Source organism: Pyrus communis, chromosome 7 (assembly GCF_041283825.1).
Source record: "Pyrus communis isolate YQ-2024b chromosome 7, ASM4128382v1, whole genome shotgun sequence".
Taxonomy (NCBI): domain Eukaryota; kingdom Viridiplantae; phylum Streptophyta; class Magnoliopsida; order Rosales; family Rosaceae; genus Pyrus; species Pyrus communis.
Window position 1 is genome coordinate 1,400,414 of NC_142571.1, and position 24,973 is coordinate 1,425,386.

Sequence of the window (24,973 nt, forward strand, 5' to 3'; positions counted from 1 at the left end):
AATTGGCTATACCATCAAGATGGTCTTTAAAATTAAAAATGGATTAATATAGTTCCTGTAAATGAAAACTAGGTTCCACAATCTAATTAAATATTGTCCATGTGAATTTAAAATATTTAAATAATAAAAAATGATTTTTATATTGTAAAATAAAAACTTGGAAAAAAAATGATAAAGTGGGCGACGACTTGGAACTCGTTGTTGTGCCTACTGATGTGGGTGACGGCGATATGGCTGTTGGCGCAACTGCTGTCGGCTCAACTGGGGGTGGGGACTGGGCGACACTTGGCAGAGCTGTGTAGGGAAGAGTACCCGAGGGCGAGTATGTATTGTGGGTGATGGTGGAGCTAGCGGTGCTGATTGGGGCGGATATGCAGGAGGTGATTGGGAGTGCTTTTGCGTTAAGATTTTGAGTAATGGGGCTTTGCCTCTCTGGTCTGGAGTCGTCATAACAGCTTTGGATTTTGGAATCTACCCTTTGTGTTTTTGGATTGTTTAAATCTTTGAATTTTTCTGGGTTCAGATGTCAAATTTTATCTTTTTTTCGAGAACTGAAAATTTTGGTTGTACAATGACGCTGAAATCACGATGACGATGTTGATGAAGGTGATGACCGGAAACTCGTTGTTGAGAAAAATGGAGATGGAGGGTTTGCGAAGCGGCTGGTGTGTTTGGCTACTGTGGGAGGGGAAGAAGCTGAGCAGATAAAGTACACAGTTTTTAAGTTATTTTTCCTTTTTCTTTTTTTAAGTTTTTAATTATAACAAATATGTTTTTAATTTTTAAATATTTTAAATCAACATAGATAATATTTAATTAGTTTATAGACCCAGTTATGTGTCACATCAGCACATAACAAAAATTTTTATGGTATAGTGACAGAATGACCACATTGATTTGCAACACTCATTTTTAAAGATTACATTGATTGATTTTCAATTTTAAAAATCATTTTTATAGTATATGCCAATTTCAGGAACTAATTGTGATAAAAACATAAAGGGGTTTCAACCCAAAAAGAAAAATACTCCTCATAGGCCCAACAAATAGAGGCCCAATAGTGGCTAGTAGAGAAAACATAAAAGGCTAGGGGATGGATGACCTGTCGCAGGTTTACAGCTGCCCGGAAAGCAAAGGCGACCAACAACCCACACCACCAATTTAGCACCACAAAAACAAGGGTAGGTATGGTTTTGGGCTAAAATCAAAACCGAAATTTACTTGTCTTCGATTTTATAGTGTGAACCGAAATGAAACCAAACAATTTGGTTTTGGTTCGGTTTTGTTTATACAGTTTTGTTTGGTTTGGGCCTAACAAATATTCGGCATTCAAACCTTGAAAATTTCAACTAACGATGATAAATAAGGTGGTATACATTACCAAACTTGATAGTAGTGAGAAAAATGCACCCAATTTTTTTCTGGATTAAGCCCATTTATATGCAAAGTTATATCTTTTTCTTCTTTTTTCACAGTACAGTTTTCAAATCCAATAGTCTTGCGCATGTGTTGCGATGATGATTAGGTTTTCTTTTTCAATTCACCATGTTTCTAGTTCAAACATGTCCCTTCTTTTTAAAGTAATTTAGAGTTAAAAAGTGTCTTTTATTCGATAAATCTAATAGTCTTGTGATGAAAATCAGCAATTTTAGTTGAAACAAACACATAAAATATTTCTTACTTTTTATGGTTTTACAAAGGCGAATATTTTTAACCTAATAAACAATCACGGGTGGCTCAGTAGTTGGAAATGAATTACAAGTACGTATTCCATACAGCACGTCCTGAGTTCGATGGTGGTTAGAAAATGTTAAAATGCTTCTATGAATCTTCCAACCCCTCAAAAAAAATAGACTATCGTGGCGAAGCCACCAGCTAGTTCCCTTTTGAGTGAGAAAAAAAAAAAAAAAAAAACTTAATAAATTTAACAATTTGAAGCGCATAAAAATCCAATAGTGCATCCACCGTTCTAATTTTTAAGCGTAGTAAACAAATGAGTAAACTCGGATTTCAAGTGGTGGAAGAAATTGAGATAGCTTGTGAAAGCCTCCCTTGCATTGCAGTTTTAAAATTCGTATCATGCTTTTTACTTCTAAATCTTCAGCCAAATATCATTCTAACAAAAATTCAATCAATCTATTTTTTATTTTCTTTTCTGAACAAAGCTTGAATTACAGCGATGATCCTTTACGAATCTTTACATACAATCACAATACATATACCTTGTAATGGAATGAAAAAATTATGAAAACCAAATATACACTTATGATTATACTGATGTCCAAATTCAGTGACCAACTGATTGTCATGTTTGCTTTGCGGAAAATATGCATGAATTATGTTTTTGAAAATTAGTTCTCCGAGTTGAATGATGTCTTCAATAGTTGACTTTATTCTCTAAGGAAGTTGCGCCTTGTCGCCAATGATGTCGCTGTTCTAAAAATCTCATCTAGCGCCACCTAGGTTTTTTCTAGGCACTAGACGGTTGGTCACTACACCGATTAACCCTTAGGCATTTGAAAATAAGAAAGGACGCCTAAACCTGCTTAGGTGCCTGCCTAGATCGCCTATGCGTCTTCCTAGGCCATCCAGACCCGCCTAAACACCCGTCTAGTTGCGACTTTTACTTAGATTGAAAATAAATAACTTTCATTTCACACTTTATTTATTTTTCAATAAATTTCATGAGACTTGTTGAATATTTAGATGACCACGTATTATATGCTTTTTTCCCATGTTTTCATTATGTTTTAATACTTTATAATCCATATGTCATTCTATTTTGCAATTTATGTATCCTAGTGAAATTATGTATTTTTTAAATATAAGCAGACACTTATTTATATGACATATAATAAATTTACTTAAATCCGCCTAGCCACATAGGTGCTAGGCCCCAGCCTCTCGCCCACCTAGCGCCTAACATCTTTTAGAATTTTGGATGATGTTGATGAGAAGAGACTTTTCAATGTGTACAAAGCACGGGTACATACACATATGTTATAATACAAGTAGAGGGACACTTAAAAATGAAAAATAAATAAATAAATAAACCTTCCCTCTGCTTATATAATAACTTATGGCATACCTCTCTGTATTCTGAACCCATTGAAAAATCTATTTTCAACGAGAACCCGTGAATCTCCTTCTACCTGAACATAAGTGTCAATGCCCATAAACTTAAGGCCTTGTTTAAGGCATGTAGCTTCTGCTTACAAAATTGACGTATATATAGCCTAAGAGAACTGCTCCTGCAGCTTTTGAATGTTTATAACATTAGGATATACGTATAAACGTTGAATATATCCCTAACTAGTTTGCAGCAAATTCGATCACATTTCGTTTCTTAGTTATTGTCCAACTGCTATGCGGAGCTAGGATTTTGGCTTAGGAGAGATCAAAAGTCTCACCTTAAAATGCTATTCTGATTTAAGAAAAATAAATATATGTCGTGTCCTAATTACCGACCACCAATATTTGAGTTTAGTATAATGTCACTCTTTCTCAACTCAACCCCATACCCAGTATCATAACTCATATTCAAAATAAAATAAGAAAAAAGAAAAGAAAAGTAAAAGTAATTGTATCAAGAGACTTCAAAGAAAAAAATAAAAAAATCAAGCAAAAATAAAAAATAAAAACCAACTCTCTCACGGCCCTTGCCTAATTCCTGTCTTTTCCTCTTCTGATCACTTAACAGTCTCTCAAAATTCATCACTGGTTAATTACATAAGGGCCACTAGTCTCAAATAGAACTCAATGATGAAAATAAAGATAAGATTTTGGTTGAGACTCTAAATCCTTAATAAGTCTTTGGAAATTAGAGGAATAACTCTAATTTTTTCTGTGTGAAAAAAAATATAGTACAATAGTCTCGGGACCATTTTGATATCTTCATGGTTCTGCCCATGTAAACCTTGTCCTTTTTTTTTCCCTCATCAAGTTGCACATGTGCATCACATTCGCATATCCTTATATAAATATATATATATATAGTCTCAATACATATATTAAAGTTCCTCTCTTTAATCTGATGGGGACTTTGTATACGCAAACAGACAAAGTATAATCTAAACCTGTATGAATAGGACCACTCAAGTCTCTACTATATAGTATATACAGCCGCAGCGTCGCATCGCAAATGAAATCACGTAGCTTTCTCCCATTTTTTTGTCTAAATAAAATAAGCTCTTTCTACTTTATTTAATCATACTTGACCTCCTTCAAGTTATTTTGTATAGTTTTCAAATAAAATTTTATGCATCTGCATTGTGTTTGTGCTTAAATTTGGCACAATTTTACTTATTTGTGTCTAAGGCTAAATTATAGCTTTTTGTGAGGTTATTTTGAAATTAAGCTAAACTTGCATCAAGTGACATATATATAATTGGCTTACAGATATCAAATGACATTCATTATTATATGTTATATGCTTATAGATATTATTCACGCAAGTGCAGCAAAGTAGATTTGCTTCTACAATATGGTTTGTTCTCAATATATCTAAACCCAAGGCCAAAAAAAAAAAAAAAAAAAAAAAAAAAAAAGATAGGAAAGAAAGAAGACTAAAACAATCAAACAAATCTCTCTCTAGAGAACCAACTGCTGCACCATTTTCATTTCAAAGCTTTATTCTACTAGCAGGTTTAGCAACCTTTATATCAAAAGATCCTTTCAATATTGCAAGCTCTTTCATTTCTTTTAATTAAAGTCAAATATGGTTCAGCTGAGGGTACTAGGCAAGGTCATAGATCACTGACAAATAACTAACAACATTTTACAACCTCACAACTTAAAGTTTCTTGCTTCGGTTTGATGTCGTATCTATTTAGATCTTTGTATGAGCTCAACCATCTGGGCAAGGCCATAGATCACTGACTGATGACTAACTACGTTTGACAAGCTCGCAACTTGAAGTATTAGGTTTCAATTATGTTTTCTCGCTTCGGTTTTGACGTGGTATGCATTTGGATCTTTGTATGAGCTCAACCATCTACTTCATGAGGATACTGGCTAGAGCAAAGGCCATAGATCACCGACCGATGACTAACTACATTTTACACCCTCGCAACTTAAAGTATCGGTTTCAATTACGTTTTCTCGCTCCAGTTTTTTTGACGTGGATGTATTTGAATCTTTGTATGAGCTCAACCATCTTCTTCATGAGGGTACTAGCAAGAACAAAGGCCATAAATCACACTGATCACTAACTGCATTTTACAATCTCGCAACTTGAAGTTTCGGGTTTCAATTATGTTTTCTCGCTTCGGTTTTGACGTCATATGTATTTGGATCTTTGTATGAGCTCAACCATCTGCTTCAAGAGGGTATTAGAGCAAACGCCATAGATCACCGACTGATGATCGATGAGGTGGAGATGGAGAGTGCAAAGCTGACCTCTTCCACCACTGTTGCCATCACTCTTTTGGTAGTTACTTTTTTTTTTTTTTTGGGTGATGCTCATGGAAACAAACCGCATGGGTTTTGGCCCCAGCCAGAAATGAAAGAAAAGCGTGAGAGAAATAAGGCATGTGGTTTTGGAACCCTCAAAAAAGGAACTTTATTGGGAACCAAATTTGGCAAATAGTGAAAGCTGACGATGGTTCACGTGAGAACTGAGGAGCGTTCGTGAACTATTCTCATTACCTTTTAAAGCCTTGAAACTGTGAGTGTATGTCATGCCCAATTGGTGGGAGACAAATAGTAACCATGCGATTAAGGACGTGTTTGGCTACTTTGGAAATGTGATATGTGGATTGGTTAAAGATATAATGCAGTATCTTCATTTGTACTATAAAACCATGTTTTCAATTAAATTTCCATTAACATTTTCCTAAATTTTTGTAAGAGAATATTTCCTAAATTACTCATCTCTTTTTTGAAGAAAATCGATGCCCCACTTACTAATCGGGAGGCTACCAACTGATACAACATTATGTATGTATAATTAATGGTATTCGTAATTTAGGAGGCTAGCTGTGGAAATTAAAGGGTTTAGAAAAATGGATAAATACATAAGCAGGAGTTGGTGATCATAATTTAGTAAAATATTTAAACTGAATTATACCCCAAGACACCAATTAAGTTCATTAATAACAGGCTGATTGTGAAGTCCAAAGATAATGTTTTCAAGTCGTTTGTTAAGTAGTTGTATTTTAAGGTCTTTGAGCTTATTCATGATGAGTTGAATTATTCCGAACAATTTTGATTGAAGCAGTATGTATTTCTTATTGCTGTTAGAATGTGGCTTTTAGTGTGACAAAGACACCCCGGAAGTTTGTATATGGGAATATTATTATCTCAACGCTTTAGAATAATTTATTTTAGTTACTTTGTTTCTTTGTGTATACAATAATCTTCAAATTATATGGTTGTCACTTGTTACTGGTTGGAAAATGACTCTTTAAGTGTTATTTTCGCTCTTCGATTGACTGATTTTGATCTTCCTTGGCCTCTTCGTACGCAACGGTCTATTTATTTGGATAACATTTGAGAAATGACTTTCTACGCCTCTCACATATATCAATAGGGAAATGTTGTTGCGGACCATTTTTTGCTAACATGGGTTTGTCTTCTCCAACTTTGGTATGACATGGTTTCCCTTTGCCGGCTGCTCATGCTGCTTTGTTTTTAGATTATGTTGGCTTGCTTGGCTTCCGCTTCTCAAATTAATGTGTATCTTGGCATATAAATTTATCTCAGTTTTTGGTCCCCTTAATTAGGTGTAACTTTTTTTTTTTTTTTGATTATCAATAAAATCTCTCTCATACTGTTGAGGTTTAAAAAAAAAAAAAATCAGTTTTCCGATTTACATTTTCTGAGTTATTATACTAGTCAGCGAAATTTCCATCATAATTTGGTGTGTGGCAATACACGGAGCAATGGAAAGTAAATATGTTTTTTTTTCCTTATTTAGTAAAAAATTCCAAAAATTCAACGACTTATTGTTTGCATATTCGAATAAACATATGTATAAGGAAGACATAGCTTCACATACATGCAAACTTTTCACATAATCAATAAAACACATTTATTTTTTGGGTCTTTTTATATAAGATAGTACTAATAACCATGCTCCTCTAAAGGCATCTCCAACTCTGCTCCAAAACCTTAGTTCGATGCATAAATTTCCTCCAACCCTACTCTTAAACGCAATTCCAAAAATGTTAATTTTTTTTGGATTATCAATTATTCTACTTCATATATGGAGTAGACACCATCATACTTCATATATGGAGTAGATGTAATTTTTTCTTATAATGCCTATACTACTCATTTTTGCTATGGTACTTTTTTTTTTTTATTTCCTTTCATATCTCTTTCACATTATAACTATTATCATATCACAAATTTGATTTTAATTTTTTTTATCAAAAAGTTTATACCATTACAAATATTTCATTGAGATCTTTAATTCAAGTCTAATCTTGACTTTATAATACAAATTTTGAACTTTAATAGTTAAGTATATGAAGTTAGTATAAGATAAATTTTAAGATGAGTCATGTGTATAGTAAATTTACATTTAAGTATATATTTTTTCTTTCGTTGGAAAAGTGTTTTAAGTATATAATTTTTTTTTTGTTGGAAAAGTGTGACGATATTTTTATAATTTGTTGTATTTTTCTTCCTAAAGCTGTAAAATGACGAAAATGCTCCTTTTGAGCTAAGTGAAATCCTTTGAGCTCACTTTATATTTTATCTTCTTTCTTATCATCTTGTAGTACTCCTCATTATGAACGCTCCAGCGGAAACAAACGGTGGGTCTGTTTTAGAGAATATCTGTTTTCTGTTTTAGAAATATCTCATTGTCTTTTATGTGAGATATTTCTATTTAAAGAAATATCACAATTTGGGAAATCTTCCCACCTACACATCTCTCTCCACCATCTCATCTTTCTCTCTCTCATATCGGCCTCCCTCTTCTCGCCGCAACTCAAATAAACGACGTCATCTCAGACAGATTGACGCTCAAAACTCCACATTTTCACTCACCTGGTCACGTCGAACCCAGCCATGGGTTTGGATTCATGATAATCTGAACCCAAATGTACAAGCAAGGCTTCGACAAGGCCAAACTTCCCGACGAGCTTTTCATCGTTTTCCCAGCAAAGGTAAGCTTCTAATCCTCTTAAATCGTTGCACCTCATTTAGTAGATTAAATCTTGTGATTAGTTGTCGAAATGGTGAGTTGTGGACACAGATCGCAGAGGAGGAAACCTACTGCAGTTCTAGTAAGTTTTGTAGAGAAACGACATGGGTTTTCTGACTTTATCTCGTCAAGTTTAGACAAGATCGTGACCACCAAACAACTCTTCAATGTCCCTAGGCTCAGTTTCGAGCAACCCGTTGCAGTTTCGAGATTTCCAAATTCGGGCCGAAACTTTCCTAGCCTATTTAAAGGCTTGCCATTTTTTGGCCAAACCATGGTGATGCTTGGATTCTACACCCTCAAATTGGCCTAGGTTGTGAATTTCGTAGTCATTGGTTGAATACTTCAAGCTTATCCTGTCTGGAAAATTTTCGGCAAATTTCCCAGTTTCCGGCGACACAGGCAGCTGACGAAACGCAGTTGACCGGCTCACCAGAGAAGATGAAGAAATATATATTCTGTCAATTGGGCGAAGTCAGGCAACCGTTACTTTTTCCATTAACCTTAAATCAATATTCCTTCCGGTCTTGGTATGCAAGCGCGTGATCATGCATAGCTGAAGTGTGGCGGTTCCCGGCGGCGTGTGGCGGCGCGTGAGCCCTGTTTTTAACACTTTTAACTCCATTTTGAGCAAGCAAAAGACATAATTTTTCAAGTCTTTCCTTACTATTTACAAACTTTGGGTAATTTAACTATGAGTATGTAATAATTTCCCATATAAGAAAAACTTAGCCCGAAGAGTTTAGAGGGCAAGCAAAATAAGGCGGCTACGACCTGATTACATATTAGTGAGTGAGCTTTGTTTTCAAGCATATATATATATATATATATATATATATATTTTGTAGTTTCCATAACTGCTTGGATAATGTGTTTTTACATCATATCATGCTTTTACTTATGATTATAAGTATTATTTGAGGGTGTTGATGTGTATGAAATTATTTTGGCATGATCACACGTATATTTTTATTTGCTTATCGTGCATGCTTATATCGGTGTCTATAGTACTAGTTCGAGCTAGGATCGGCTAAAGTGTATGTTCACATCGCACAATTATGCTCATTATGGATCTATTGCAGGTGTTAGCATGTATTGGTTTGCATTAGGCAATTAAGACTCATATGTGATGCGCTTAGCACCAGCTTCATGTGTACGTAGTACTTGAGCGTAAACACCCAACTTGTTCCATGTAGTTACTTTTTGAATGGACTTGTGTCTATACTATTGTGATGAGCATGCTATTTTATATAGTTGAGATGTTGCAGTTTACTGTACATATGAATATTTGTATTTACCCAGTAAATGTGAGAATTTAATTTCTTGTATTTATGAGAATATTCATCCTAGTTAGGATGAGAATATTCTTCTATAACTACACTCTTATCTATGCTCTAACGTTACATTTATGTAATATGGATACATCTGCACTGCACATTCTCGTAAATTAGTTTTAGGTTTCGATTTTAATTTATTCACACTTTTACCCAAAGGTTATCATAATATGATTTCGTCACCTTCCAAATATTGGCCAGCATGCCTCGGGTTTAAGTATCCACCTAAATATCTGGGTAGGGATGTGTCAAAAAGTATAGAGTATTAAGAAATATTTTATTTTAGAGTTTCAAATATAGAGTATGGTTGAGATAGGAAACTTTTAGAGTTGGAATATTATGGGGATATACCATTTTAAAATCAAATTTTAGAGTTTGAAGTAAGAGTAGAATTGGAGATGTTCTAATGAACCCTACATTGAGAAAGAATAAAGGAGCTTCGAATGGCTTATAACACTAATTACTACTGTTTTAATAATATTATAAATAAAAACTTTATTTTTGTTGGTTCATGGTCATTGCAAATCATTTTTTTAGTAAAATAATATTCCACACTAAGAAAAAGTGAAGAGTTTAAACTTAGAATCTGATCAGAAAGAAAATTCTTAATTACAAGGTCAATCTACCACTTTCGGTCAATGTGACTCCTTACGAGTTCCAATTACATTTCATGCATCATGCGTGTTGGAATTACTGATATTTCTTGTTACGGCCTAAAGTAATAAGGCATTAACAAGTGGCAAACAATATCGTATTGCATATATGTCAATTTACTTGTACCATGTTATACTGTGCGTGTTAATTAAGACTAGATTTCCTTGCATAATTCTCAAAAGCAAAAGTTTCAATGCATGTACATTTCCAAACGTATTTTGTCGCCTAGAACACCTAAGGTAACATCCCTCCATCATATCATTTTTTTTAATAAACAATATTATCTATAATAAGAAGGAGGAGATGAATTTAATCTCACAATAGACTAGTAATAATGTGGTTTAAATTCATCTTTGATGAAAATTGAACCAAAAAGCTCACTCACAAGTGAAGAGAAATACTACTAGACCGTAATACTGACCGACATTCCTCCTAACCTAATGGAATGTGCACAAGCATGATCCTTGTAGGGTTTGGGTCCGAAGGTTGGTATCTGCAATTTGATGTTCTTCATAGTCCCTCCATCATATATTTGAGTTCGAATGATTTAACCATGTTGAGCCATATCTGTACAATTAAATAGAAAAATTGAACGACTTTTGATTTCAATTAATAACTAAAGAGTTAAGATTAATTTCAGTGAATCTTTGTAGAGATAGTTTTCAATAATGGACCCCAATGAGTAATTAGCACGTATTAAGTTACTAATTAGTTTTTCTGTTGAATGCTACTAATTAGTTAGCGCTTGAGTGTTCTTGTATGTTTTAAATTTTATACTTTTGCTATTTCGTTAGCATAAGAGCTTATTGATCAATCTTCCCTTATTTTGAAAGAAAGTACACGTATTTAAACTTTATAGTAACAATGTTATTTGTTTTTGGGAATAATTAAAAATGTTACGATATAATTAAAACAAGCAGTAGTATTATTCTCGTATCCTTAAGAGTGCTTAAAAATAAATGAAACAATCCTGCAGGATTCTTTTAGAAAAGTTGGAAGAGATGTCAAATCGAAATTTCTCTTCTATTGATCAAAAGAACTGTTACGAATCACGTACGAACCACAAATAACGCTATCTTTTAGGCTAAGATTAGAGTAGTAATTCTTAACACATTCCTTTTATTTTGTGCACATTCTATTTTAATTTTGATCATAATTTTACTTTAATTGTTCAATGTAACCATTACGAAACTATATTTGTGTGTAAAGTGAGAAAGAGTGAAAATTAATTCCCTAATATTATTCTCAAACCATTTTTTTGCAGTGAAAGAAATATGTAATGGTGCAATAATCTTTACATTTATGTGGTAATTATTTAAAAAAAATCAAAGCCCAACTAATCCCATATCTATTAACTATCTATCATGTCATGCACAGGAAGCTATGATGTGAATTGATATGAACACAATACTTTAAGTAACTTTTTGGATATCACGATTCAAGAATCCAACATTGTGTAGTACCATTACATAATAGGAGGAAACCATCCTTTTCGGATCAAAATCCTCTCCTAAGTTTAGAAGGATCAGCTTTCTGCGCAAACTCATATTTCAACAGTTATAATTATTATAATTTTTAGAAGGATTTACTATTTGTAGCAGTTTGATCAAATTTCAACATTCTAATGAATTTGCTCAAGAGACTCAGTCTCCTAAGCTTTGGAGAGGATCTTGCTTTTCATATGATACTGATTTAATGGCATTTTAATTTATTTTTCCAATTCCCACCAAGGACAATGTGACATCCCACATCGCCCAGGGGAGTGATCCTTAAATGTATATTCCCAATCCCTACTTAGCACGAGGCCTTTTGGGAGCTCACTGGCTTCGGGTTCCGTAGGAACTCCGAAGTTAAGCGAGAAGGGGGCTAGAGCATTCCCAGGATGGGTGATCCATCGGGAAGTTGCTCGTGAGTTCCCAAAAACAAAACCGTGAGGGAATGGTAAGCCCAAAGCGAATAATATCGTGCTACGGTGGTGGAGCGGGCCCGGGAAGTGATCCGCCCCGGGCTGGGATGTGACAAATTGGTATCAGAGCCTAACCCTGGCCGGAAATGTGCCGACGAGGACGTCGGGCCCCTAAGGGGGTGGATATCGTGCTACGGTGGTGGAGCGGGCCCGGGAAGTGATCCGTCCCGAGCCGGGATGTGACAGACAAACCTAGCAAAAATAAAATTTAAAAAAAATGACATTAAAATTAATCATTTACTACTTCAATTTTGAAAACTCTAGCTCTAAAGAGCAAGTCCTAGAGCAAATTAAGGATGGAACATATATATTTGTACAATTAAATCCTTAGAAATTAATAGTATTGGGATTAAGTAAATTTATTAATTTAACGAACAGTTTCTATCATTGATTTGTGATTTTCCGCATGTATCATATAGATATTACATTTTCTTCTCTCTCTCAGTCTGTGTCTCTCCCCCGTCCCTCTCTCGACTCTCTATCTCCATCTCTATCTATGTCAATTGAGGTCCCTCTCACCCACCACCTCAACACTACGAGGTACCTCCCACCCACCACCTCACCACCATCTTCGTCAATCGAGGTCTCCGTTGATACTGGGTTTGCTTTGGGTTTGATTTGAGTTTTTTTTTTGTTTTTGTTCTTTCTCTGATTTAGGTTTTTCTGCATTTTGGTTTTAGTAGGAATTTGTAGAGTGAGGAAATAGAACATAAACTCAAGCATTACTCAACGCTGCCTTCATACAATTCTCCACATCAGGTTTTTCAGGTTGCACAAGGACATGGACCCATGGAAACGTTACAACAAACGGGACGGGTTAGGTCTATTTCCATTTTTGAAAATATAACAACCAACTGCATTTCATTTCCAAACTGATCCGATCCAATTCTTTCAAATTTGGATCTGACCTTGCTCGTACCCATCCCTAATTTTTTATTTAAAAAATATATTCATGACCCAATGGCCAATCATACATTAGATTAGAGAAACAAAGTGAAAATTTTCGACCAAAAAAGGAAACAAAGTGGATTTATTCCCACGCGCTTGTTATAAGCTTCAAGATGTCACGCGCGGAATTGACTAGCAAAGAATGTTGTGATTACATAGCTCAAAACATGCAATTGTTTTGTTTTCATTTTGGTTCAATGGTTTGATTAATGTTTCAATTAATTACGAAATTAAAGAAGCCAAGATCGTGGAGCATAAAGTACTCCATGTAAGAGGATTATCATCATTTTTGGTATTGGTAATGAATCTATGTTAGGAATCTCTTGTTCGATTGTCTAATAATGTTTTTCGGTTACATTGTCGTAAAATTGAATTCTAAACTTATTTTAATTCTTAAATATCACTTAACCTTCCTCACTAGTAATCATTTGCTTAAATAGTTTACTTATTTACTATGTCATCAAACTGTAAGTCTCATACTAATTACATGAATAATTGTGTTAATAATTTGAAAAATCGACTGAAATGGTCAATTTGTAAATCTCAATTGTTGGACTGGTCAAAATCAAATACATACAACATATCAATCAACCATTGACGATACATGAATTGAGTATTGAAAAGTAATCGTTTCACAAATTAGCATGTATAAGTGATTGTTACGGCCAGTAAACCAAACAAATCTATTTGACGATTTGACGACATAATTTGTCAATTTTGTTTGTTAAAAATGAGAGTTTTGAACTCTGAATATCTAGCTGATTCATATCCATCACCATATCCTCGACACTGGACTAATCCTGTTATCTAAATTTTTTGAAATGTATGGTACAAACTGAGAATCTCACACATGTGAATAAAAATAGGGTACATAGTGCATACCACATAACATGAACATTTGCTTGAAAGTAGAATTATGAGATTGGCCATACACCCCATGTGGAAGCTCTCCATGGTTCCCTCTCCCTCTATCTCTCTCTCTCTCTCTCTCTCTAATGAAAAGCTATACTTTTCAAGTCCCAACTACTTTTGTTACTCACCACCAAGAGGCAACAATTTTGTACTCCCTCCTGTATCTTTCTTTGTGCATATAACTGAGTAATGAACATAAAAAGGTGGGGGAGAAAAGTGATTGGGGCTCATTGCCTCTTAAAATTATAATGTGATATGAGTTGGGTGCTTGGAGAGTGAGAAAAGAAGAGGAGATAGGGATTCAGTCATCATTTATTTGTTTGTGGGGCATCTTATTCAAAAAAAGCAAGGGCATGAACCATGCTTCCCTATCATATACAAATCCCCATACCATTTGTAGTTATCACTCAACATAAAAAAAAAAAAAAATCTCAAAAAATAAACCACCCATCCTCCCTTTTTGTATATTTTTTGTTAATGTTGGCATGCTTGACCTCTTTTTCTTTTCTTGATAATTTTTTTAAGTGGTTTTAACTGTGAGAGGTTTTTTCAGAAGCCTTTTTCTTAGGCATGCCCAATCATCTTCTTATACGTTTTGGATTGTTTTGTTTGAAATGAGATCTATCTTTTCCCCTCAAAAACCATCATCATAATATCAATTATTTTCAAGAGAGTGAGACATGACCTCCAGTGACCCCTAATTATGTGGATGAAGATGAGAGAAAATTTAAAAACATTGTAAGGCAAATTTTTATACTTTGACTCGTTTGGAAACGTTTTTATTAAAAATATATTTCTCTACAAACTCACTTAAGGAGATTGTTTAAGATTATTTCTTTAACAAATACTCGTTTAAATTTATTTATAATAAAAGTATTTTTATTAGAAACATATTGAAAATTTTAATAAAAATGCAAGTACTTCTTAAGAAGCAAATAACACAGCTTTTTCTAGAATGCACTTCAAATATCTTTTTTAACTCAAAAATATTAATTTGTTCTGCCAAATAAAGTCAAAAGTACTTTTAACAATTTAAAAATATTTTAAGTTATTTTAAATTATTTTTAATTAAGCGAGTTTATTTCAAACCAGAAGCACTTAATTTTTTCATTTAAACATATAACAAACGCTTTTAGTAATCTAAAATTGCTTTTAATTATTTTAACCTAATTCCAAACAATAATACCCAGAAAAATCCCATTTGCGGATCACTCATCTTATTAATACAGATGGAGGCATTGACTCACTCACGGAAACACAGAATCCGTCCACAAACCAAACCCCAAGAGCGTGCAAACCACTCTGCAATCAACCATGGTCCTCGATGAGTCCCTTAAGATCACCATTGGCGCGTGTGCTGACCTCCCCACACAAGCTGCGTGGAGTCAAACCAGGTTGTTTTCGAGTTGGGAAATAAAAACACAATTACAGAGAAATTTAGAGAGTGTCAGAGGTTAGGGGCAAGAATACGTGCAGTATTTGAAGCAAGCACACAGATCTGGATCCCACTCAAAACACCCGACTCGGACACTCAACACACTCACTCACTCACTTTCTCTCATCACTCGGTCCTCGTCCTCTATAAAACTTCAGAGAGAGACCCAACAGAGAGAGATGCGAGGAGGAGAGAGAAGCTCAGAACCCAAAAACCCAGCAGTGCAGCAGCAGAAACAGTGGCAGCAGCAGCAGTGAAGCAATTGATGGTTCTTCTGCTGCGGCAAAAGAGGGCCTAAAAGCTAGAAAGAAAAGGCGGTGGTTTGCTTTTGTGGTAAAAGTTTGACTCGGATTTTCCATAGCTCTAAGATTGGGATTTTATACAATTTATAGCAAATAATATGTTTCAAGTAGTTGAGCTGCAGGAAGACGCACAGAAACCAGAACAGCAACACTCCTACTCCTTTCATCTTTCGTGGGTAAGCGTTACTTTAGTCACAGATTTTGGTTTCAGCTTCAATTTGGCAACAAAAACTTCGAAAAAAAATTGATTATTTCAGTGACTGATTATTTGGTTGGGGATTTTATTTCAGTTCAGTTGAGTTCAAACTTTTCAGTTTTGTTGCTATTACTTTATGCTTAAGGAGTCCTCCCAACTTTCCTCCTCTTCAATTGCTTTTTGGAGAAATAAAGTCTCTCTCGCTCTCTCTCTCTCTCTCTCTTCGGCTTCAGCTACTAGTTGCTTCCTTTTAATCAATCAAACCACACGAGAATACTACTTTTAACACTCCAACTTTTTTTATCATAATTTTTTTTTCCTTTTCTCTCTACCTTTGTTTATTTATTTATTTTTTCTTGGGTTTTGCAGGAATATTAAGATAGAAAGAAACAGAAAGAGAACACTACTCTCTCTCTCTCTCTCTCTCTCTTGTACTCTTCCTCCTACTCATCACAAAAACAAGTTGGTAGGTAAAAGGGTTGGGAAAAAGAAAAAGAAATTGAAATTTTCACTTGTTCCTCCCAAGAAACACATAAATTTTTTAGGGTTGGTGGTGCGAGTGAAGTACCAGTTCCAGTTCCAGTTCCAACACACACATCAACTCAACTTCTCTATCCGCCATGGATTCCTACGAAGCTACAAGAATTGTGTTCTCAAGGATCCAAAATTTGGACCCAGAAAATGCTTCAAAAATCATGGGTCTACTTCTGATACAAGACCATGGGGAGAAGGAAATGATAAGGCTTGCTTTTGGGCCTGAAGCTTTTCTCCACTCTGTCATTCTCAAGGCAAGGAAGGAGCTGGGAGTGCCCTTATCATCGAACTCTCCTACTCCTTCCACCCCTCCTTCTCCTTCCCCCTTCACAAACCCCATCGCTATCTCCAGGCAGAACTCTTGCTCTTCCGCCTCGAGGCTCTCTCTCACTATCCCAAACCCTTCTTCCTCCGCTTCCTGGGCTGCTCTCTCCGAGCTCAGAAACCAAGAAGAAATAAACAGCTTTTATGGAGGAGTTCCAACTGATGTGATGGATGAGTTTCAGCTCCAAGAGCAGCTCTCCTTCCTTAACGACGGCTGTCCACCACCAATGGTGGGACCCAAGTCGCCTGATTTTTTCTACCCTCAGTCCGACTTGTCTTCCAGTCCGAGTCCCACCACCGCTTCTGATCCGAACCTTTTTCCCTCCTTCCACGGCTCTGCTAATTGGGGTGGTGGTGGGCCGCTCCACCGACGAAGTTGCTCAGTCAGCGACGTGAGCTTGGAGGACCCCAACTCAGGGTTTGGGTGGAAACCCTGCTTGTATTTCGCCAGAGGCTACTGCAAGAACGGAGCCAGCTGCAGATTCTTGCACGGCGGCGGGCTCGGAGACGCCGTCGTCGACGGCGGTGGACAGGTGGTTGTTGGGTCGCCGAGCAAGCTTGAGATGACGGACCACGAAGCACTTCTTAGATCTAAAACCGCTCAGCAGCAGAGACTTGCTGCTGCTTCTCAGCTCATGGCGGCGTCAGCCAACTCCTTCCCGTACTCCTCGAAGTGCATGAACTTCCTTCTTCAGCAGCAACAAACTGACGCCCAAAGGTACATGATTTAAAGAAGTTATATCATTTTTAGAAATTAATCAAAGGAAAGCTCTTATATTTAATCATTTGCGTTACATTTAAGTTGATCGTTTCTGTTGATTGTACATGTAGGGCTGCAGCAGCTGCCTTGATGATGGGTGATGATATGCACAAATTCAGCCGATCCCGCCTCGAAAGATCTGATTTTTCGATGAATGGCGGGGCGGGGATTGTGAACCCAGCTTCAAGGCAGATATACCTGACTTTCCCGGCCGATAGCACTTTCAGAGAGGAAGATGTCTCAAACTATTTCAGGTTAATTTCTTCTCTTTTGTTTTTTTTATTTGTTCCGTTTTAGTGTCAGTTTGAAGGTCACGGGCTGTTTTCGTTTTGCTGACCTTTGTTTCTGTTGTCCATGATCGGAAAATAATGAAGCATGTACGGGCCGGTTCAAGACGTGCGAATCCCGTACCAGCAGAAGAGGATGTTTGGATTCGTTACATTCATTTACCCGGAGACGGTGAAGCTCATCTTGGCCAAAGGGAACCCTCATTTTGTTTGTGATGCAAGAGTGCTTGTCAAGCCTTACAAGGAGAAGGGCAAAGTTCATGAAAAGTACACGAACTCTCTCACTTTCTCAATTGATCTTGTTTTAATTTTTCCACTAATTATTATATCAATACCTTAATTAAATTATATTTTAGTGAATAACAAGCTAATAATGCTGCTTTGCATGTTATTAATCTTCCAGGAAACAACAGCAACAAGGGGAAAGGGGAGATTTGTCCCCCTGTGGTACACCTACTGGGCTGGATGCTAGAGACCCTTATGATCTCCAACTAGGTTAGCTAATTAAACAAAAATATTTACATGGTAATATTTATTAATTTTCACGCATTGACGATATGCATTCCATTTCTGTCACATGCTTAATTATTTATTTTTGTTTTTTTATTTTAGGACCGCGGATGTTTTACAATCCTCAAGATATGCTGTGGAGGAGGAAGCTGGAGGAGCAAGCTGAGTTGCAGCAAGCACTTGAAATTCAAAGTCGAAGACTGATGGGCCTGCAGCTACTTGATGTCAAGAAGCATCACCACTGTGCGCTTTCTGCCAGCAGTCCGATTCACTCCCCTACCCAGTCTCCCAACATGTTCAATCAAAACCTGATGCATCCTTCGGTTCACAGCGGCCAAGAAGTTCCCCACGGTACTTGTTTTGTCACTCATACCCTGATCACAAAACCACGTCATGGTTCAATGCAGTAGGTAATGTTTATTTGTTCTTGATTGCAGATAACTGTTCTTCTCTGATGCCACACATGACTCCAGCAGTGGATGCCGATCAGCTGCTTAAGGAAGCAGCTGCCGCTGTTCTAGGTGAAGGTTTAATTGCCAACAATGACGAAAATGGCAGTGGTAGCCGAAGTGGCAATAGTAGTGGCAAGGAGACCCCCCATGATGAGATTGGTGACTTGCTCGAAGGGTAAGCCGGGTTATGCATCAAGTTTACCCATATTTCAAATTTGCAAGGACAATGTGTAGAAGCTTATACAATTGAGTTCCTGCAGCTTGGAGCACAATCTTCCCGATAGTCCTTTCGCATCTCCAACAAAGCCCGCTGGAGAGTACACATTGTCCGCCTTCCCCAATGGGACTAGCGAGGCCAATGGTTCGGATGCCCCAGCTGCAACCGCTAATATTAACGTGGCAAATTCCCTTCTTCCAGCGTCTTCCACCCTGGACGTGGCATCCTTCAAGTCTTTCAACTGCCAAATTCCACGGTAAATTCTAATGTCCTACTCTCAATTTTTTTTCATTTCATCACGGTGCGAAGTGAATTATATATGTAACTTGCAAGGTTTGATTACATTTCAGGTTGAACTCCGGCCACGGAGCCATAGGGATGTACGCCGGCACAGGAGCGGGGCCAAAATGCCCGGTTGGAACTTCCTAATCAAGCTTAATTAGGTAAAAGTTACTTTCAAACCTAAGATTAGATTTTGTTTAGATAAACATTTAATCTATATGATTAATTTGTCTTTTTTTGCAGGAGGGTCAACATGTTTCAAGTATAACCAAACAAAAGCCACCCCCGACAATCTGTAGAGAATCAAATGATATCAAATCTCGCCACCGCCACCGCCACCGCCACCACCACCATCACCGCCAGCAGCAGCAGTACCACCATCCAAATACCCAACAATACTACTTACTACCATACAAAAATGCATACGTAAAAAGGGCAGTGAAAGGAAGGAAGCGGGTCCCCGTCCCATCCCCATTAACCTTTCCTTTCTTTTGTTTGTTGTTTGTACTATTTTCGGTCACATCTACTCCCCCCATTTTCTGCACTAGCTTTATCAAGTCGGAAGAAATCAAAGCACCACAGGTTAAAAGAAAAGGAGACACGGTAAAAAAATAAAAATAAAAAAAAAAAAAAGGAAAAAAAACAGAAAAGAAAAATATGTTAGTTTGTTGTTACTTTTGGCACTGTAATTTTAATTTTCAACCTTCCAAGTGAAACAATTGCCCAAAGGTTTAGTGTTAGACGTTACTGTTAGTCTTTTTTCAAGTGTAATCAAAATCTTTGTACAGCAGAAGCAGAAGAACCCAGAAGAAGCTAAGCTGAGGAAAGAAAGAGGTAAAAAGTAAATTTGTATGTTTGTAACTACAAGGCTGATTCACTGATATGAAGGGAAAGCTCAGGAAGAAGGATGAATTACTGTCAGATGAGCTCCAGCTAGATATTGGGAAATTTTTTTTGTACCACTATCAATCATGTGTTCCTGCTGCTTGTAGTTGTTATCAAACAGTAAGAAAAGTTTAGGAACAATATCAGAAATGAAACAAGTCAAGTTGATACTATTTACTCTTTTCTATACCCTCATTGCCCTTGTATGCATTAACGACTTACAAGAAACGTATTTATTGTCATGTGGTATTCCGGTTTAATCTCTTGCATGTCTATTGTCATGTGGTCTTCCGGTTTAATCTCATGCGTGTCTAAGTTCCTCTTCATGTGACATAAGATTATTAGATTGCATGTTATGAGACAGTGAATCAGTCGCATGTAAGTTGTTGCACTTTTTAGTTATTTTAGGGTTCGTTTTTAAATGCTATTAAAATAATTGAATGTGTTTTCAGAGAAAATATTCTTAGGAAATCGGTTTTATGTTTTTTGAATCATGTTTTTAAGTGTTTTCTCAAAAGCTTACTTCCGTTTTTATTAAAAATTGATTTTAAAAATATTCTTACCAAAAGTAATTGGTTTTATATTTTATCAAAAGTTAATTTTAAAAACATTTTCATTAAAAATACTCCCAATTTTTTTAAAGGCATTTTTAAACAGACATGGAGTCTTTTCGGATTCATTGGTCCTAATCCAACAAGTTTCATTATCCGGACCTTTGATCTAATGATTAAAGTTATTATAAATTTTTAAATTGATTTTTATTTGTAGTTGAATCAAATTTAATGATCACTTTGATGAATTAAAACCAATAGACCCATGTCCTTTTTAAACGAGTTCTAAGTTTATTTTGTTATTTTGTCCGTTTGTGAAAAGCCTTTTCTATTTTCTTCTTGTTTTGTAATTGGCGGGATACATGGGGTCCTAGAGACTAAAGCTGAGTGGGGACCGCAGTGCACGGTGTCACATGGGATTGCTGACGCTGCAAGCGGGTCCTACTCATTTATATAATGCCAGATTGGGGGTTGGGTCCCTACACACCAACTACCCCACCCATGTGAGCGATCTATGCCATGCCACTATCTCTCTCTAAGCTTTCTCTCTCTACTTTCTCTCACTTTTTATTGACAAGGGGGGTGGGGGGAGAGAGAGAGAGAGAGAGGACATGCAGAGATCTAAAAGTAGATGTGATGCCCACACGTATGACAAAGTGCACGGATACTGGAATCTTTTGGGCTCCGTAGCCCTATTTTGTGAATGCGTGACAAAATTGGCAGTAACTGCAAGATATATTATTTACCCTTTGGCTCGGAGTTTGTAGCTAACCTACTTGACCAGTAAAAGAAATCTAAGTTAGATGGATAAAATGGAAAGATATTCTCTCGTAATCTCTTATATCAAGATAATTAGATTAAATTATTCGAATTTTTTAAATTTCATCAAACGATACAAAATTATTACAATTTTTAAGGAATTAAAACAAATGGACCATTAGATAAAATTTAGAAGGTCCCGATTACTTGATTCGGTGATTTTAATGAAAAAGATCCTAACATGGATATGGTTGGTGAGAAACATGGATAATTTTAGTTCGGTGTTGATTAATGTATTTATTTTTTTTTATAAGTGATACATACTTAGTTCGTAAATTTACTTTAAAATTTTGATCTTCTTAACTTTGTTTGAAAAATAGGTAGGCAAAATGTTTCGGTAACTGCAAAATTACTATTTTACCGTGTAAGACCTATCCTTGCGCTGTTTCCCAACTGGTTTCTTGGGAATTTATGATTAGGGTTTTGGAATGAAGGGCTCGGCAATTCACAAGTCGTTGATGTCTTTGAGCCCTTTTGACTATGACGTTTTCGGTTCGTTGTTTTAACTCTGGTAAATTAAATAGATGAAAGTGACGGGAGCGAAAAGGGGTAAAAATGTCTTATTTCGTGTTGAAGGATAATTAATGTTATGGAGAGCTAAACGTACGTAATCTTTAATTAGAGTAGTAATATAATTACCATCTACTTATACAATTACTTATACTATTTTTTATTTATTTTTTATAATAGAAGTAAAGTTGTCAAACGCATATGTGTTTCATCTCTACAGAGAGATGGTACAAGTAATTGTACAAATAAATGGTAAAAATAACATTTTTGCTTTAATTATGTTTTAGTCTTTCAAAATTAATATTTTAAAGAATAGAGTTACATTTTTTCATCTCCAGTCATGCATGGCTGAGGAGCTCGTTTAAAAGTGTTTTTAAATGATTGAAATCTAAAATCGCTTTCAATCATATAAAATCACTTTTCAAACGAGCCATAAGTCTCTCCATCGATGCTGGTTTGCTAGATGAAGCGGCTAAATGTAACCATAATTCTGTTGAGCATATTCTTTGGGCATTTGGCTTGATTCGGGTTTTGTATGAATTTGGGCTAAAATTGGCTTATAGATATTGGCTGGAGATGATCTTACATGACACGGGTTAAAAAAAAAATTATTGAAGATGATCTTACATGACACGGGTATACTACATACTATGCTAATGAACTTAAATTATGAGGTGTTGAGAGTTGTCTCATATCGGTGAGGGACAAGGTTTGCTATGTGCTTATATGGTCTTGGGCTGCTCTCCATATTGCCAATTGGTTTAATGGTGGAACTTCAATTTTATCATAGTATCAGAGCGGGTTGTCCTCGTGTGAAGCCAAACGACCACACGCACTCCACATTGCCCAGTTGTTGTCCACGTGTAGGCTTGAAAATCCGCCACACGTGCGGGGGGTGTGTTCAGAGCTGTTCTACATCGGTGAGGGACAAAGTTTGCTATGTGCTTATATGGTATTGGGCTACTCCCCATATTGCCAATTGGTTTTATGGTGGAATCTCAATTTCATCATGAGGCATGACATGATTATTAAGTTGAAGAAATGTGATTACTTGTGTAACTAGAATACTAAGTTAGGCCATTATGCGCATGACTTCAGGTGATGAATGGTTCACTTTGGCATGTAATGCCAAAATGAGGTTACCTTATGCGGTAGCGCACTAAAAAGATTGAAACGGGGCAAGACATTTGTTGATTGTCACACTACAATGCGGTGTCAGCATATAGCAATAGTAATCATCGTGTTATAATATATTTTGACGATATGATTATTTCATTGTTAAATTTAATGTATATTCTATATAAATAAATACATGTGTTATCTGAATGAATTGATACTACCATGAGATACACGAGCGAGGCTACATGGGGACAAGGAGGGATGCCCACCCCTTCGATTGCCACAAATCACTATTGAGAGTAAGGAGTTCGTCCTTCAGATCCTTTGAATTGTCGTTGAAATCTGTTGCGCTACTTCATTGCTTTTGTGTTATATACTTTGCTACTTCTTCTGCGTTTTGTATTTTTTTAAATACCCAGGTCAAAACAATGTTATTTTCGTACTGGGATTAAAAAAAAAAATTCGAACAACGTCTTTAAGGAAGTTGTTATTGTCAAGAGTCTGTTAAGTTGTTTGATAGTACGAAGGAATTGGGTGTGCGGAGAAGTTTCAAGTCCTATGAGGCTCTATTTAAGGCCATTATGCGTCACAGCCGATATATAATGGCCAAGAGGTATTTTAACGCAATGTTGAGTGAGGGAATTGAGCCGAAGGCATACTTATAAATTATATAAGTCACTCGGTCATGCCTACAAGGTGTTTGATGCAACACCGCACTTAACTGTCTCTATCTTGAATGTCATGCTTAGGAGCTACTGTAGAGAGAATCGATGAGAAGATACCTTGTATCTCTTCCATAACATGATATCTAAGTCAAGAAGCAATGATGATAAGCCTGATAATTTTCCATTCCCACTGTTCTAAAGGTGTGTGTGAGGTTAAGGCATCATATATGAGAAAATAATACATGGGTTAATGAAGATACATGACAAGGTTGCATTGAATACGTTTGTGGTTATGCATTGATTGAATTGTACTTCAAATGAGAAGAAATGGGCGATTGTGAAAGTGTTTGATAAGTTTTCGCAATCGGATGTGTTTTTTATGAAGCGCGCCAAAAATAAGGCCGAAGCTTCTACCCTTCCATGTTTTGTCCCTTCCTCCGACAATTTTCATCGTTGCCACTGATGCGACAGTGTCAAAGTTACACAGAAATTTTTGAGTGTGCTATTAACACAAAGAACAAGACTGTTTCCTTATAAGATTTTTTGATTAGTTGCACTTGGTTTATGTATCTCTATACGCGTGCAATTTTGCGTAATGTCTTTATCAAACAGTTTTGATGTTTTCCAAGTACGAATGTAATTCAATAAAAGAAAATATGAATCGCATATTAAAGTAACGATTGCCTAAGTCATAAATAAGACAACAGCTTGTCAAAATAACTGTACTTTTTGTTTTTGTATACCTTTTTGTTTAATCATGTCCGTTATTTTTGAATAATTTCTCAAAAAAATAATGATAAGGATAAAAATTGTGTAAAAAGAAAAAAAAAGAGTAGGTGCCTAGGTGGTATGATTTCCTAGAGGATAAAAGGGGAATATTGGCCCAGAATTGGGTGTAAAGTTTGGGATATGATTGTATGAAAATTAATAATGTCGAATGAGAAAATGCAGCAAGTAAAAAAGAAAAGCTGTGTTTGCTCTGCTCTATCATTCTGTCATGCATGTACCACGTCTAAACGAACATGATTATGCCGGAAGAGGATCCAAGGTATTCTCTTTTGGCTTTTTCATTTTAATTTTTTTATTACAATATTGAAGGATTAGGAAAGTTCAAAGACAGGGAAACAAGCTCAATAAGAGGGGCCATAACAACTCCAAA

General features: G+C 36.1%; 1 protein-coding gene and 1 long non-coding RNA gene across 3 annotated transcripts; both read left to right on the forward strand.

Annotated features, from left to right (window-relative positions):
• Window positions 1-7,757: 7,757 nt before the first annotated feature.
• Window positions 7,758-9,073, forward strand: LOC148695428 (uncharacterized). The gene is made up of 2 exons (XR_015964241.1): window positions 7,758-8,114; window positions 8,204-9,073. It is a non-coding gene; the product is annotated as an uncharacterized LOC148695428 (long non-coding RNA).
• A 6,112-nt stretch (window positions 9,074-15,185) lies between these two features.
• On the forward strand, window positions 15,186-20,323 carry LOC137734156 (zinc finger CCCH domain-containing protein 53). Of its 2 annotated transcripts, none has more exons than XM_068473461.2 (10): window positions 15,186-15,879; window positions 16,269-17,475; window positions 17,589-17,771; window positions 17,892-18,071; window positions 18,208-18,299; window positions 18,417-18,665; window positions 18,752-18,941; window positions 19,027-19,239; window positions 19,334-19,426; window positions 19,509-20,323. In XM_068473461.2, exons 2-9 carry the CDS (start codon window positions 16,520-16,522, stop codon window positions 19,410-19,412), a joined length of 2,142 nt encoding a protein of 713 aa, XP_068329562.2. In that variant the 5' UTR covers window positions 15,186-15,879; window positions 16,269-16,519; the 3' UTR covers window positions 19,413-19,426; window positions 19,509-20,323. The 2 variants fall into 2 exon arrangements, with proteins under 2 accessions (XP_068329562.2, XP_068329563.2); XM_068473462.2 differs by having other exon boundaries at window positions 15,413-15,879; window positions 15,994-17,475.
• The last annotated feature ends 4,650 nt before the right edge of the window (window positions 20,324-24,973 follow it).

Bases quoted from the DNA above. Each gene is read 5' to 3' on its own strand.
- LOC137734156 (XM_068473461.2), top strand. From the start codon at position 16,520: ATGGATTCCTACGAAGCTACAAGAATTGTGTTCTCAAGGATCCAAAAT. The intron at 18,300-18,416 runs GTTAGCTAATTA...TTTTTATTTTAG, and splicing joins CCCTTATGATCTCCAACTAG to GACCGCGGATGTTTTACAAT. The intron at 18,666-18,751 runs GTACTTGTTTTG...TCTTGATTGCAG, and splicing joins CGGCCAAGAAGTTCCCCACG to ATAACTGTTCTTCTCTGATG.